Source organism: Sardina pilchardus, chromosome 8 (genome assembly GCF_963854185.1).
Source record: "Sardina pilchardus chromosome 8, fSarPil1.1, whole genome shotgun sequence".
In the NCBI taxonomy this organism is placed as follows: Eukaryota; Metazoa; Chordata; class Actinopteri; order Clupeiformes; family Clupeidae; genus Sardina; species Sardina pilchardus.
In genome coordinates, this window is record NC_085001.1 from 27,628,779 (window position 1) to 27,643,376 (window position 14,598).

The 14,598-nt window shown below is 42.4% G+C and overlaps 1 protein-coding gene across 1 annotated transcript; it reads left to right on the forward strand.

Annotated features, from left to right (window-relative positions):
* The first annotated feature begins 642 nt into the window (after positions 1 to 642).
* LOC134089142 (neurofilament light polypeptide-like) lies at positions 643 to 4,562 on the forward strand. The gene is made up of 4 exons (XM_062543477.1): positions 643 to 1,830; positions 2,515 to 2,639; positions 2,918 to 3,339; positions 3,811 to 4,562. The coding sequence occupies exons 1-4, from the start codon at positions 829 to 831 to the stop codon at positions 4,059 to 4,061; spliced, it is 1,800 nt and encodes a 599-aa protein (XP_062399461.1). The 5' UTR covers positions 643 to 828; the 3' UTR covers positions 4,062 to 4,562.
* The last annotated feature ends 10,036 nt before the right edge of the window (positions 4,563 to 14,598 follow it).

Below are 14,598 nucleotides of genomic sequence, written 5' to 3' on the forward strand. Positions count from 1 at the left end.
CCTGCGGGGGATATTAATACTCAATTAACCCCTTTCAACACAGACAAAATACACTCTGTGCGCACATTCAAAAATAGACTCGTCGCAAATATGCTCGGCAGTAAGGCATAGGAGTGTAGGAATATCCTTGAACAGCAAATCATTTTCAAGGGGGCACTTGAGGACAAACAGTGTTGATCTATCCCTGTGGGCGTGGCGTCCGCCTCTGCTCTGATGCGGCGGAGTCTGATCGGAGCTGTGCTGAGCTGGAGCAATCCTTAGGGGGAGGAATCGTGCTGAGCGCTGCTCGTGAGCCATCAGTGCAGGACAGCGCATTACTCAAACTCTCCTCCAAGTCCAAATGCTCCTTCTCTGCACTCACTGACCTCCTCTTTATGGCCACCCTCCCTCCCTCTCTCTGTTTCTTTCCCTCCGTCTCTCTCTTACTCTATCTCCCATCCTCTCCCTCCCTCCCTCTATCCTTCTCTCTCTCTCTCTCTTTTTCTTTCCCTCCCTCTGTCTCTTTCCCTCCATCCTTCCCTGTTCTCTGGCTGTGGTAGTGCTCCACCCCACTGGCTGCACTCATGATGACGATAAGAGTCTGTAAAGACCCCTCCCTGCGTCAGTCTCCTCCCGACTGCAGCCATAAAAAGGGACCGGCACTGCAGCTCTGAAGGCACAGACACCCTCAACATCTGCCTGTGTTTATCTCTCTCTACTCTCCTCTCCTCCCACTCAATTACTCGCCGCTGCTCGATTCTCTAACTCTCTCTCTCTCTCTCTTTCTGGTGTCAGTCGTCTCTTCTAACTCTCGCTCGTCTCTCGCACAGCTGATCTCCCGGCGTTGTCATGGCTTCGTTCGGCTTCGACCCGTTCTTCCCCTCCTCCCACCGCCGTAGGGTGGTGGTGCGCAGTGGCAGCAGCGGTGGCTACGGGGGGCCGTCTCGCTCACGCTCCGTCTTCACCTCCTACTCCGCCCCCCACTACGCGCTGACCGTGTCGTCGGGCCGCGAGCTGGACCTGGGCCAGGCGGCGCAAGTGAGCTCGGAGCTGAAGGCGGTGCGCACGGCCGAGAAGGCGCAGCTGCAGGAGCTGAACGACCGCTTCGCCGGCTTCATCGAGCGCGTGCACCACCTGGAGCTGCAGAACCGTGCGCTGGAGGCCAAGCTGCAGGTGCTCCGACAGCGCCACGGCGAGCCCACCTGCCTGCGCTCCATCTACGAGCAGGAGGTGCGTGCACTGCGTGCGGCCGTGGAGGAGGCACGTGAGGAGCGGCAGGCCGCACAGGAGCGCCGTCGGCAGCTGGAGGAGGCTCTGAGGGCACTGCAGGGCCGCTACGAGGATGAAGTGTTGACGCGCCAGGAGGCCGAGGGCCGGCTGGTGGAGGCGCGGAAGGGGGCGGAGGAAGCAGCGCTGGGCCAGGCTGAGGAGGAGAAGCGTCTGGACATCCTGCTGGACGAGATGGCCTTCCTCAAGCGACTGCACGAGGGCGAGATCACCGAGTTGCAGGCCCAGCTGCAGTACAGCTCCCAGGTCTCCGTGGAGATGGAGGTGGCCAAGCCGGACCTGTCGGTGGCGCTGCGTGACATCCGGGGCCAGTACGAACGCCTGGCGCAGCAGAACATGCAGTCCGCCGAGGAGTGGTTCCGCTCCAAAGTCAGCACTATGGCCGACACCACGGCCCGCCACTCCGATGACATCCGTCTGGCCCGAGATGAGGCGGGTGAGTTCCGCCGCCTGCTGAAGGCCCGTGACCTGGAGATTCAGGCGTGCCAGAGCCTCAACCACGCGCTGGAGCAGCAGCTGCAGGAGGCCGAGGACAGGCAGAGCGCCGACGTCACCAACATGCAGGTAAGAACACACCAGGACATGCCAACATGCAGATAAGAACACACCAGGACATGACAGCATGCAGATAAGAACCTTTATACTGTCAATGAGTATTCCAACCTTAAACTTTAAGGTGTATACATGTCTCGAAGAAACCTAGGTGTGTTAAACTTTTGTGTAAACCAATAACGGCAGTATATCGGCTTATTCCGTTTACATGAGCACTTGAATTACCAGATAACTACAAAACCCTGATGATAATCAGTTTTTTAGTGTGCACGTAAACGCGCTCAACCGTAGGAACTGCCAAGGACATGCCAGCATGAAGGCAGGAGGGGACAAGAACATGCTGGCATGTAGGTAGGCACTACCATAGACATGGCAAGATGCAGGTAGTAATGGGCAAAGATATGCCAACATGATAACTATGATAGATAAGCCAGCATACAGGTGGGGAAAGAGGGGACAGACTGCATAGAGTTTGGAATGGCTGCAGACGTGTGTGTGTGTGTGTGTGTGTGTGTGTGTGTGTGTGATATTGGAGAACTCAGCTCAGAGGTCGGCTCAGCGTAGCTGGTTTACTGAGATTCAATTCAATTCAATTGTTGCCATGGCTATATGTTTTACAATGTTGCCAAAGCAGTAATGACTTATCTGTCCATCTTTCTCTCCTTCTCCATCTCTGTCCATCCCTGTCCCCACCAGGACATGATTGCTCAGCTGGAAGATGAGGTGAGGACCATAAAGAATGAGATGGCACGCTACCTGAAGGAATATCAAGACCTGCTCAACGTCAAGATGGCTCTGGATATCGAGATCGCCGCCTACAGGTCAGTCATGTGCCACAGTCTCATACAGGGTGGTAAACACCAGTGCAAGGTCCATTAGAATGGAAAGTATTTCTGAAAACAAACAACTAGTGAAAAACTTGCAAGCTCTGTGAACTCTTTGTGAGAATGTTCCAGATTCTCACAAATTTCTGCTGTGTCTGAATGTTCTCTCTCTCTCCCTCTCTCTCCCCCTCTTTTCTCTCTTCTCTCCCTCTGTCTTGTTCCCTCTCTTTCTCTCTCTCTCTCTTTCTCCCTCCCTCTCTCTCTCTGTCCTACAGGAAGCTGTTGGAGGGGGAGGAGACACGCTTCAATGTGGGTGGAGTCGGGGGCATGTCCAGCATCTTCTCACACACCATCTCATCCACGCCCTCCTTTGGCCGACCCGTCTTCTCCGTGCAGGCCAGCCTGAGCTCTGGCGCCCCCTACCTGCTGGGTACTCGCCTCCTCAGCTCCTCTCTCTTCAGCGATGACCTGATAACCCCCAGCCGGGCTCAACAGGCCGAAGCCAGCGCAGCAAAGGAGGAGGAGGAGGAAGAAGAGGAGGAGAAGGAGGAAGAAGAAGAGGAGGAGAAGGAGGAAGGAGAGGAGGAAAAGGAGGAAGAGGAGGGGGGAGATGAGGGAGAAGGTGATGAGGAGGAAAAAGAGGAAGAGGAGGAAGAAGGTGAAGAGGCACAGGAAGCGAAGGAGGAAGAAGGAGAGGGTGAGTGAAAAAAGCTCAAGTGTGCATCAACAAGTGATCCTCACATATCTCCTACATATCTCCTCCTAAATCACTGATTATTATCAGGTCTTTGTAGTTATATGGATATTCCAGTGCTTATGTCAACAGTTTACTGCCGCTATCAGTTTATGAAAAGTCTGTTTAACACACCTAGGTTTCTCTCGAAATTCTGATTTCTTCGAGACATGTACCTTAAACGGATTATTCCAAAGGATTATTACCCAATCATTGCCAATGATTTTTTTCATTTTATTTACTTTAAGTGTGCATGTAAACACGCTCTATGAGTGTTATATAGACCTCATACATCACATGTGCTGTATTTATGCTTATGAGAGAGCAAACAAACAAATATCATCATGAGACCCCATCCATGTTAAGTCTGACAGCTCCGATGATATGACATGGATTGACTGAGTTTAAAGCACTTTGTGTTTCTTTCCCCAACAGAGGATGCAGGCGGTGAGGAAAAGGAGGCAGGAGAGGAGGGAGAAGAGGAGGAAGACGCTGAAGGAGGAGAAGAGGGAGGGAAGGAGGAGGAAGAGGAGGAAGATGCTAAAGGAGGAAAAGAGGGAGGGAAGGAGGGGGAAGAGGAGGAAGAGGGAGGAGATGAAGAAGAGGAAGAAGAGAAAGGAGATGACAAGAAGAGTCCAGAGGAGGAGAAGAAGAGCGAAGCAGAAACTAAACCAAAGAAAAAGTAGACTGGATGCATCCAGACCCACGGTGCTAAATGACTTTAAAGAATGGCAGTCTCAACACACCCCTCCTAAACACTCGCATGCACACACATGCGCACACACACATGCACATACACACAGACTGCTGTTATCACACAGCTCTGCATTTCCCTGAATCATTGTGAATGTCCAACTCCAAATGCAAACCAACATTACGGCTGTAAGCAAGACCCCTAACCAGGAGCCGGTGCTGAGTGTGTGCATGGGCCCCCAGTGTGTGTCTGACGTTTTCATTTGTGTACGCAGCAATTGTGTGACCTTAGCTGTGAGTGAGAGAGTAACTGCTTTTTTCTGTGTGTAAAGAGGCTGAGCAATCCCTCCAGGCAATGCAGTCAGCTTATGACTTTGGAGCCAAAACCTGCCTACAACCTTAACACAAGTGTGCTTAAACATGATCCAAATGCCTTAGAATCCTTCCAAGAGGGACCATGGTGTACAAATAAAATCTTAACCTGCTTCACTTCACTTTGTTTCAAGTGTCATTTTGAATGAATGAAGTGCTTTGAGCCGGTTTACAAGTCGGTCCATTGAATTGCTTTATTATAGTACTGAGTGCTGAGAATAAACATTTTTGGCTTTGTGGCAGACTGTGGTCCTGGGATGTTCACATGCGAGTGACCCTGAGCTGACACCCCCCACGGATAAGGGGTAACATGAGCTAGAGCTAATAGTGAAATGGAGAAATGGGAGATAGTGGGAGGCTTTCCAACTCCAGAGCTTGCTTTAGTGAGCAGGTAAGGAGGGTTTAATGATCTCCTACAAATGGACGTGGGGTGAGTGAGGGCTGTCAATCAAACCTATGGGCTCCTTCCAAACTTTGTAAAGAGAACATCATTTGGCGTTATGACATGTGACTCAACACTAAATACTGGCATTATAATTCCAAGATAAACTGGCTGCTTCAAAATGTGAAGTAAGCTTAATTTAAAAAGACAAGTTATAAAGATGAAAGACCATATTTGGAAAATAATAGCTATTTCAATAGCTTATTTGGCTTGGCTAATGTACATTAGGAGTATTCTCATTTCACAAGATGTTGCCATCGTATACACCAAATGCTTTCAAAATTATCACTACTTGCTGATGGTCTGTTGTGAACAAACAGATGTATTAAAGAGACCCTATGCAACTTTTTCATAGTCATAAAATCGCTTAGAAATCGTTGTTTTGCTTGACTGACCAGTTTTATCGAAAACAGTAATATTTCCTCCCGCCCCCAGTGTCCCTATCCGCTATTGCAACCTTGCAGTTTGTTCAGGACACGATCGTTTCCTGTTTACATCTGGAAGGCTGAGACGCATAAAGAACAAGAAGAACCACGCTTGCAATTTATATATTTATATATAGCCTTTATGTATAAATATACACGCTAAAGCTGTCGGGGAAGCTCTGCAAAGAAATATGCAAGCATAAAACGAGCGAAAATGAAAAACGAAACCGAAACTTCAGATGAAATCTTCAATCCTGCATAGTTTCTCTTTAAAACTGTTTTTGTTAAGTTTGCCGAGATGTACTAGGTTCGAAGATATAAACAGTCATAGAGGCTACTCATATAACCAGAGACCTACGTGAAATCTATGGAGATCTATGTGAAAAATTGGCACATTTGTAGCCTAAAAATCTAGACGCACCCTAGCGGCCAAAAATATTTTTGCCTAATGGGATGGTCTAGGGTCGCACCGTTGAGGCCAAGCCTGCGTTCGACTCCAGGCCAGCCTAGCCAATCAGAACACTCTATCTGTGTACAGAGTCCTTGAGCCCGCCTTAGCTCACCTTCGGCTTCCGATATTGACGCCAGCACCCTAGCACAACCTAGCAACTACCACTATGTCAACGTAGCAACCACCATTGCAACCAACATGATTACCTTAGCAACCCCCATAGCAGCAGCTTTATTTTGCATAGCAACGAACAGAAGTACCTTAGCAACACCCTAGCAACCATCACTACAATGTCAACCTAGCAACCAACATGATTACCTTAGCAAACCAGCATGGCAACCACTTTATTTGGCATATCAACCATCATATGTACCCTAGCTACACCATTACAACTATCTCTCCATTATCTATTACTTTGTACAATATTTTACATCATATTTGTTTGCATTTTCATGCACTGGTAATTGTTGTTGAGGTTACAAAAAAAACTGAAATGAAATACTTTATCGAATACTTTAGAAACATGCCCATCCAGATTGTGTTTTTCCTCTTCCTTTTGTTTTTGTTTTGTTTTTTTGTCATTGTTGTTGTTGTTTTTGTTTTGTTTTTATGTGTATTGTTATGGTACTGTATTGTCGCCACTGAAATATAAAAAACTGAAATGAAATGAAGACGAAAATGTTTCTGAAAGTTAATTAGTGGGCTTGATCCAGCAAGTCCACCAATGTTCTTCTTAAGCTTACTTTATTACAGTGCATGAAAATGCACTGTACTGTTCTTCCTTTTCTTCTTATTACAGTGCATGAAAATGCACTGTACTGTTCTTCCAAGGCTTCTTCTTATCTTTATTTTTCTTCTTCTAACGCGCGCAATTCAGCTTGAACCGTTTAACGTAGAAACTTCATTCAAACGTTGTTGCGTAGGTCTTGCTTATGCCATGTGTGCTTTGTATTTTTCAACTTTGTAACTTTTATACTTTTTAAACTATGAATTAAAAAACGATTTCCCCATAGATTTAACATTGAGCTATATCCCCATAGACTTAACATGGCTCATTATGACATCACGGCAGCAATTAGAATGTTACGCCAGGTGGCCAGTCCAGGTGCAGCAGCTCTCTCTCTCTCTCAGGCTCTTGAGACTACATTTTCTGTTCCCCTGTATCAACTGTATCAACATAAGTCTTCCTAATTCCATCCAACTTTCTATCCATTCATCTTCTTCAAACCATTCACTCATCCACCCATTCTAAACAGTCTGCCTATCAACATCAATTAGACGATCTACATTCAACTTTTAAACAATCTACTCTGTCTCAGGCTTTAAGCAAAGTAAGCAAGCTCTGTCTCTGGCTCTCTTAAGACTAGCCAGTTAAATTGATTACACCTGTATCTGTATCCACTACTCTCAGTAGAGCTGTGTCTCTCCATTCTACAAGAATATAAGGCACATTCCATCCAACTTTCTATCCATTCATCTTCTTCAGACTATTCACTCATCCACCCATTTAACATCCATTAAACTCTCTATCAACATTAATTAGACTATCTTCATTCAACTTTTAAATGATTTACTCTGTCTCAGGCTTTAAGTAACACTCTCTTAAGACTAGCCAATTAAATTGATTACACCTGTATCAACTGTCAGTTTCTCTGGCTTTAAGCATACAATCTCTCTGAAGACTACATATCCTGTTAACTGTTTCCTCTGTCTACAACTGTTTCAAAATAAAAGTCCTCACTGCATAATACACTATTAAATCATTTAACCATTGAAACTACTCAACTATTTAACGGTTCAACCATTCCAACTGTCAGTTATCATCAACTATGCCTCCAGTCAACTACATGAAACCTCCATGTACCTAGCAACCAACATAGCAACCATTCAAATTAAGCGTTTATGACTGTTTCCATAGCAACCAACATGATTATACTGCAGTAACTTCTTGTTTCCTGATAGTGGCCACCATGGATACCCTAGCAACAAATGTTTCAAAATAAATGTCCTCACTAGCAAGTTATCTAGTTAGCAAGGTTAGCATTGTTAGCATAGTTAGCATTTTTAGCATAACTGCAAAAAATCATCAACTAAGTTAGCTAATCAACCTGGTTAGCATTGTTAGCAAATCTAGCATTGTTAGCATAGTTAGCATTTTTAACATTACTGTTAGAAATCATCGGTTAAATTAGCTAATCAACCTGGTTAGCATCGTTAGTAAAGTTAGCATTGCTAGCATAATTAAATTTTTTAGCACAACTGCTAGAAATCATTAGCTAAGTTAGCTAATCAACATTTTAACATGAATAAAAATCATTAGTTCAGTTAGAACTGGAATGTTTCAACTTTAAACTGTCTACCTTCACACTATCAACTCTCTGTAAACTATGCAACCACCATGTTTACCCTAGCTACACCTTAGTAACCATATCTACATTATCTATCTTTTTTGCATTTTCATGCACTGGTAATTCCTTGGAATTGCATTTCTAGTTATAGTGCATGAAAATGCACTATACTGTTCTTCCTAGGCTTCTTATTATTCTTCTAACGCACGCAATTCAGATTGAACCGTTTAACGTAGAAACTTCATTCAAACTTTGTTGCGTAGGTCTCGCTTATGCCATGTGTGCTTTGTATTTTTCAACTTTGTAACTTTTATACTTTTTAAACTATGAATTAAAAAACGATTTCCCCATAGATTTAACATTGAGCTATTTCCCCATAGACTTAACATTGCTCATTGTGACATCACGGCAGCAATTAGAATCTTAAGCCAGGTGGCCGGCCACCTGGGCACCAACTGTCAGTTTCTCTGGCTCTGAAGACTACATATTCTGTTCCCCTGTATCCTCTGCGCACAACAGTATCAAAATAAGTCCTCCTAATTCCATCCAACTTTATATCCATTCATCTTCTTCAAACCATTCACTCATCCACCCATTCTAAACAGTCTGCCTATCAACATCAATAAGACGCTCTACATTCAACTTTTAAACAATCTACTGTCTCAGGCTGGCTCTCTAAAGACTAGCCAGTTAAATTGATTACACCTGTATCTGTATCCACTACTCTCAGTAGAGAGCTGTGTCTCCCCATTCTACAAGAATATAAGGCACATTCCATCCAACATTCTATCCATTCATCTTCTTCAGACCATTCACTCATCCACCCATTAAACTGTCTATCAACATCTATTAAACAATCTGTCTATCAACATCCATTAAACTCTCTGTCTATCAACATTAATTAGACTATCTACATTCAACTTTTAAATTATTTACTCTGTCTCAGGCTTTAAAAGTATACGCTGGCTCTCTTAAGACTAGCCAGTTAAATTGATTACACCTGTATCAACTACTCTCAGAGAGCTGTATCAGTGTCTCTCTTAACAAGAATATAAGGCACATTCCATCCAATCTTCTATCCATTCATCTTCTTCAGACCATTCACTCATCCACCCATTAAACTGTCAATCAATATCTATTAAACAATCTGCCTATCAACATCCATTAAACATTCTGTCTATCAACATTAATTAGACTGTCTACATACAACTTTTAAAGTATTTACTGTGGGTCCCTCTCAAGCAGCGTTTATATGTCCTCCCTCGCTCCTCGATCCTCAATGATCTACATAAAGAAAGATAGAAGAAGGGCTGGACTATCCCATTGTTGCCGCTCCATCATTCTTTATGTAGATCAGTGAGGAGAGAGAGAGGACGCGTAAACGCTATATGAGAGGCACCTTCTGTCTCAGGCTTTAAGCATACAATCTCATTAAGACTACAGATCCTGTTTCACTACTTCCTCTGTCCACAACTGTTTCAAAATAAAGGTCCTCACTGCAATAATACATTATTAAATCATTTAACCACTGAAACTACTCAACTATTGAACTGTTCAACCATTCTAACTGTCAGTTATCATCCACTATGCCTCCAGTCAACTACATGAAACCTCCATGTACCTAGCAACCAATATAGCAACCATTAAAATTAAGTGTTTATGACCGTCTCCATAGCAACCAACATGATTATACTGCAGTAACTTCTTGTTTCCTGATAGTGGCCACCATGGATACCCTAGCAACAAATGTTTCAAAATAAAAGTCCTCACTAGCAAGTTAGCTAGTTAGCATTGTTAGCATAGTTAGCATTTTTAGCATTACTGCTAGAAATCATCGGTTAAGTTAGCTAATCAACCTGGTTAGCATTGTTAGTAAAGTTAGCATTGCTAGCATAATAAACATTTTTAGCGTAACTGCTAGAAATCATTAGCTAAGTTAGCTAATCAACATTTTAACATGAATAGAAATCATTAGTTAAGTTAGAACTGGAATGTTTCATCTTTAAACTGTCTACCTTCACACTATCAACTCTCTGTAAACTATGCAACCACCATGTTTACCCTAGCTACACCTTAGTAACCATATCTACATTATCTATCTATTTTTGCATTTTCATGCACCTGTAATTCCTTGGAATTGCTATTCTAGTTATTAATCTTCTTCTAACGCACGCAATTCAGCTTGAACCGTTTAACGTAGAAACTTCATTCAAACTTTGTTGCGTAGGTCTCGCTTATGCCATGTGTGCTTTGTATTTTTCAACTTTGTAACTTTTATACTTTTTAAACTATGAATTAAAAAACGATTTCCCCATAGATTTAACATTGAGCTATTTCCCCATAGACTTAACATTGCTCATTGTGACATCACGGCAGCAATTAGAATCTTAGGCCAGGTGGCCGGCCACCTGGGCACCAACTGTCAGTTTCTCTGGCTTTAACAATACAATCTCTCTGAAGACTACATATTCTGTTCCCCTGTATCCTCTGCGCACAACAGTATCAAAATAAGTTCTCCTAATTCCATCCAACTTTATATCCATTCATCTTCTTCAAACCATTCACTCATCCACCCATTCTAAACAGTCTGCCTATCAACATCAATAAGACGCTCTACATTCAACTTTTAAACAATCTACTCTGTCTCAGGCTGGCTCTCTTAAGACTAGCCAGTTAAATTGATTACACCTGTATCTGTATCCACTACTCTCAGTAGAGAGCTGTGTCTCTCCATTCTACAAGAATATAAGGCACATTCCATCCAACATTCTATCCATTCATCTTCTTCAGACCATTCACTCATCCACCCATTAAACTGTATATCAACATCTATTAAACAATCTGTCTATCAACATCCATTGAACTCTCTGTCTATCAACATTAATTAGACTATCTACATTCAACTTTTAAATTATTTACTCTGTCTCAGACTAGCCAGTTAAATTGATTACACCTGTATCAACTACTCTCAGAGAGCTGTATCAGTGTCTCTCTTAACAAGAATATAAGGCACATTCCATCCAACCTTCTATCCATTCATCTTCTTCAGACCATTCACTCATCCACCCATTAAACTGTCAATCAATATCTATTAAACAATCTGCCTATCAACATCCATTAAACATTCTGTCTATCAACATTAATTAGACTATCTACATACAACTTTTAAAGTATTTACTGTGGGTCCCTCTCAAGCAGCGTTTATATGTCCTCCCTCGCTCCTCGATCCTCAATGATCTACATAAAGAAAGATAGAAGAAGGGCTAGCTATCCCATTGTTGCCGCTCCATCATTCTTTATGTAGATCAGTGAGGAGCGAGAGAGGACGCGTAAACGCTATATGAGAGGCACCTTCTGTCTAAGGCTTTAAGCATACAATCTCATTAAGACTACAGATCCTGTTTCACTACTTCCTCTGTCCACAACTGTTTCAAAATAAAGGTCCTCACTGCAATAGTACATTATTAAATCATTTAACCACTGAAACTACTCAACTATTGAACTGTTCAACCATTCCAACTGTCAGTTATCATCCACTATGCCTCCAGTCAACTACATGAAACCTCCATGTACCTAGCAACCAACATAGCAACCATTAAAATTAAGTGTTTATGACCGTTTCCATAGCAACCAACATGATTATACTGCAGTAACTTCTTGTTTCCTGATAGTGACCACCATGGATACCCTAGCAACAAATGTTTCAAAATAAAAGTCCTAAATAGCAAGTTAGCTAGTTAGCATGGTTAGCATAGTTAGCATAGTTAGCATTTTTAGCATAACTGCAAAAAATCATCAACTAAGTTAGCTAATCAACCTGGTTAGCATTGTTAGCAAATTTAGCATAGTTAGCATTTTTAGCATTACTGCTAGAAATCATCGGTTAAGTTAGCTAATCAACCTGGTTAGCATTGTTAGTAAAGTTAGCATTGCTAGCATAATAAGCATTTTTAGCTTAACTGCTAGAAATCATTACCTAAGTTAGCTAATCAACATTTTAACATGAATAGAAATCATTAGTTAAGTTAGAGCTGGAATGTTTCATCTTTAGACTGTCTACCTTCACACTATCAACTCTCTGTAAACTATGCAACCACCATGTTTACCCTAGCTACACCTTAGTAACCATATCTACATTATCTATCTATTTTTGCATTTTCATGCACTGGTAATTCCTTGGAATTGCATTTCTAGTTTATTTATTGTCGTTCACCCACTTTTTTACACTGCTACTGCTCCTAGAGCTTTTGATCTATCGACATGGTTGCGACACCAATGTCGACCACCAATGGGGCGTTTTTCCGCCCCATTGAAATGAATGGCAGAATGTTGACGCATTGTGACATCACAGCTCCTTGACTCATGCCTTGACTGCTGTCTTGATTGGTAGAGTTTCTAAGCCATCTGCTTGGGCTGGGCTGGCCTGGGCTGTTTGCATGTAACTTTTGACCGTATGTCCGTTTGGAAAGACTTAAATAAAATAGAGATTTCACAGCATGAAGCACATCTTTTCTTTACAAGTCAACCCATATGTATACAGATCATGTAATAAAGCCAATCCATGTGTATACAGATCATGTAAAAAAGATGTAAATTAAAATAGAGATTCCATACCGCGAAACTATGAAATCCATATGTATACAGATCATCTAAGCCTTTGGAAACACATAATTAAAATGGCGATTTCACAGCGCGAATCTTTACCAGGTATAGTGATGCCCTGGCAACCATCCCTATTGCCCTAGCAACGCCCTAGCAGCCACCTTCATTACCCTGACAACAACCTAGCAATCACCTCTACAATGTCAATGTGGCAACCAGCATAGTAACCAACATGATTACCCTAGCAACCAGAATAGCAACCACGTTAATTTGCATAGCAACCATATGTACCCTAGCAATGCCCTTGCAACTGTCCCAATTACCCTAAAACCACATTAATTACCCTATCAACAACCTAGTAACCACCTCTATAATGTCAACCTAGCAACCAACATGATTATCTAGCAACCAGAATAGCAACCACTGTATTTATGCATTTTGGCCTATTGGATGTTGCGTTAATGTGGATAACCTTTGATCCGTGTGCCCGATTTTCATAAATGAGGTACTGTTGCAATCCTTATGACGATCTGCACCTGATCAAGCCCACTCTTGCAGTTCCTCGGAGATGACTTTCTAGTTCCTTTTACATTGCTCCTTACGTGAATTCAGACAAAGCTGTTTTTTTCTTGGCTAATTTCATTTTCTACTGTAGTTCAGTGTGGAAAGGATACCATTGATATCTTCTCCAAATCACCAAAACCCCTAGATCCAATCACAGGCAAGTGTGTAGATCCATTTGACACAAAGGCCAATGTTCCCATGAGGGTAGGGCATGTTAACAGCACACAGTAGGAGTCAATGGGGGAAATTGCTATAAGTTACACATTTGTTTTAAAATCAGATGGAGTTTAGCTCCTTTCAGAACACAATGGTTTCAAGGAATTACATTGACTGGACTGTATGCTATCAACCTAATTCACCCTCAATTCTCTGATGCTGACAACAAATTTGCCTGGTAGCCATAGCTAGCATATGACATTATCATTAGCTTGCTAACTAACTAACTTTATTGTCAGTGTAACATGGCCAATTACTACTCATTACTTGTTAAAACTATCCATACGGATATTCTAGGCAACATACCTTACATTCAGGTGAGAATTAATTGAAGTGCAACTTCATGTGGTGTTGTGGCCTAAGGCTTAGCTATAAACGGTTCTACAATGAGTCCATTCAAGGTGGAAGTGTAATTGGAATTACCAAAACTTGGGAACTAAATGTGACATCACACGTGTAACCTATAAAGTGGAATAGCTTAAAAAACATAGTAGCACAAATGTTACTTTTAATGGCACAAATCAGCACAAACAACAATTGAGACCATTTTGGGGGAAGTTGGACAAGTATGGGGGCTGAGTGACATCACTGGCCAGAAAATGGAAAGTTTAAACAAATTATCATTTTTATGGCACAAACGAATAACATTCATTTTTGAATAACATGGGGGGCCAGCTTCACGCCGGATTTAAAAAAACACTAAAGAGTTTTTTGTACCTTCATATAATGTTTCCAAAATCATTTCAGTGGTTCATCAACTCATAACAGGGTGAACGGCACTTTCTGCATTCGCTTCACGGCCCATTATTGGCCATTACCGCACTATGTAAATTTACCAGATCGGGTAGCAGATCTGTAGTTCGATGGAATGAGATATGAGAAACTACAAATTTAACTTCAATGTCGCAATACATCATACTCTCATAAAATCATGCAACATATATCTTGTATGTGGACATCATTATTTGCTGGATAAACAAATAGCGTGCATGCAACAGGAGCTGGAAAGCACCCACTTTCTTCACTTTCTCCATTTCACTATTAAGTCAGAGCTCATATTAGGCTATCCCTTATCCACAGTGGGTGTCAGCGGACATTATTCTCTGGCTC

Excerpts from the sequence above, each read along its gene's own strand:
- LOC134089142 (XM_062543477.1), top strand. The coding sequence starts at position 829 with ATGGCTTCGTTCGGCTTCGACCCGTTCTTCCCCTCCTCCCACCGCCGT. Across the intron at positions 1,831-2,514 it reads CCGACGTCACCAACATGCAG|GACATGATTGCTCAGCTGGA; the intron begins GTAAGAACACAC and ends TGTCCCCACCAG. Across the intron at positions 2,640-2,917 it reads ATCGAGATCGCCGCCTACAG|GAAGCTGTTGGAGGGGGAGG; the intron begins GTCAGTCATGTG and ends TCTGTCCTACAG.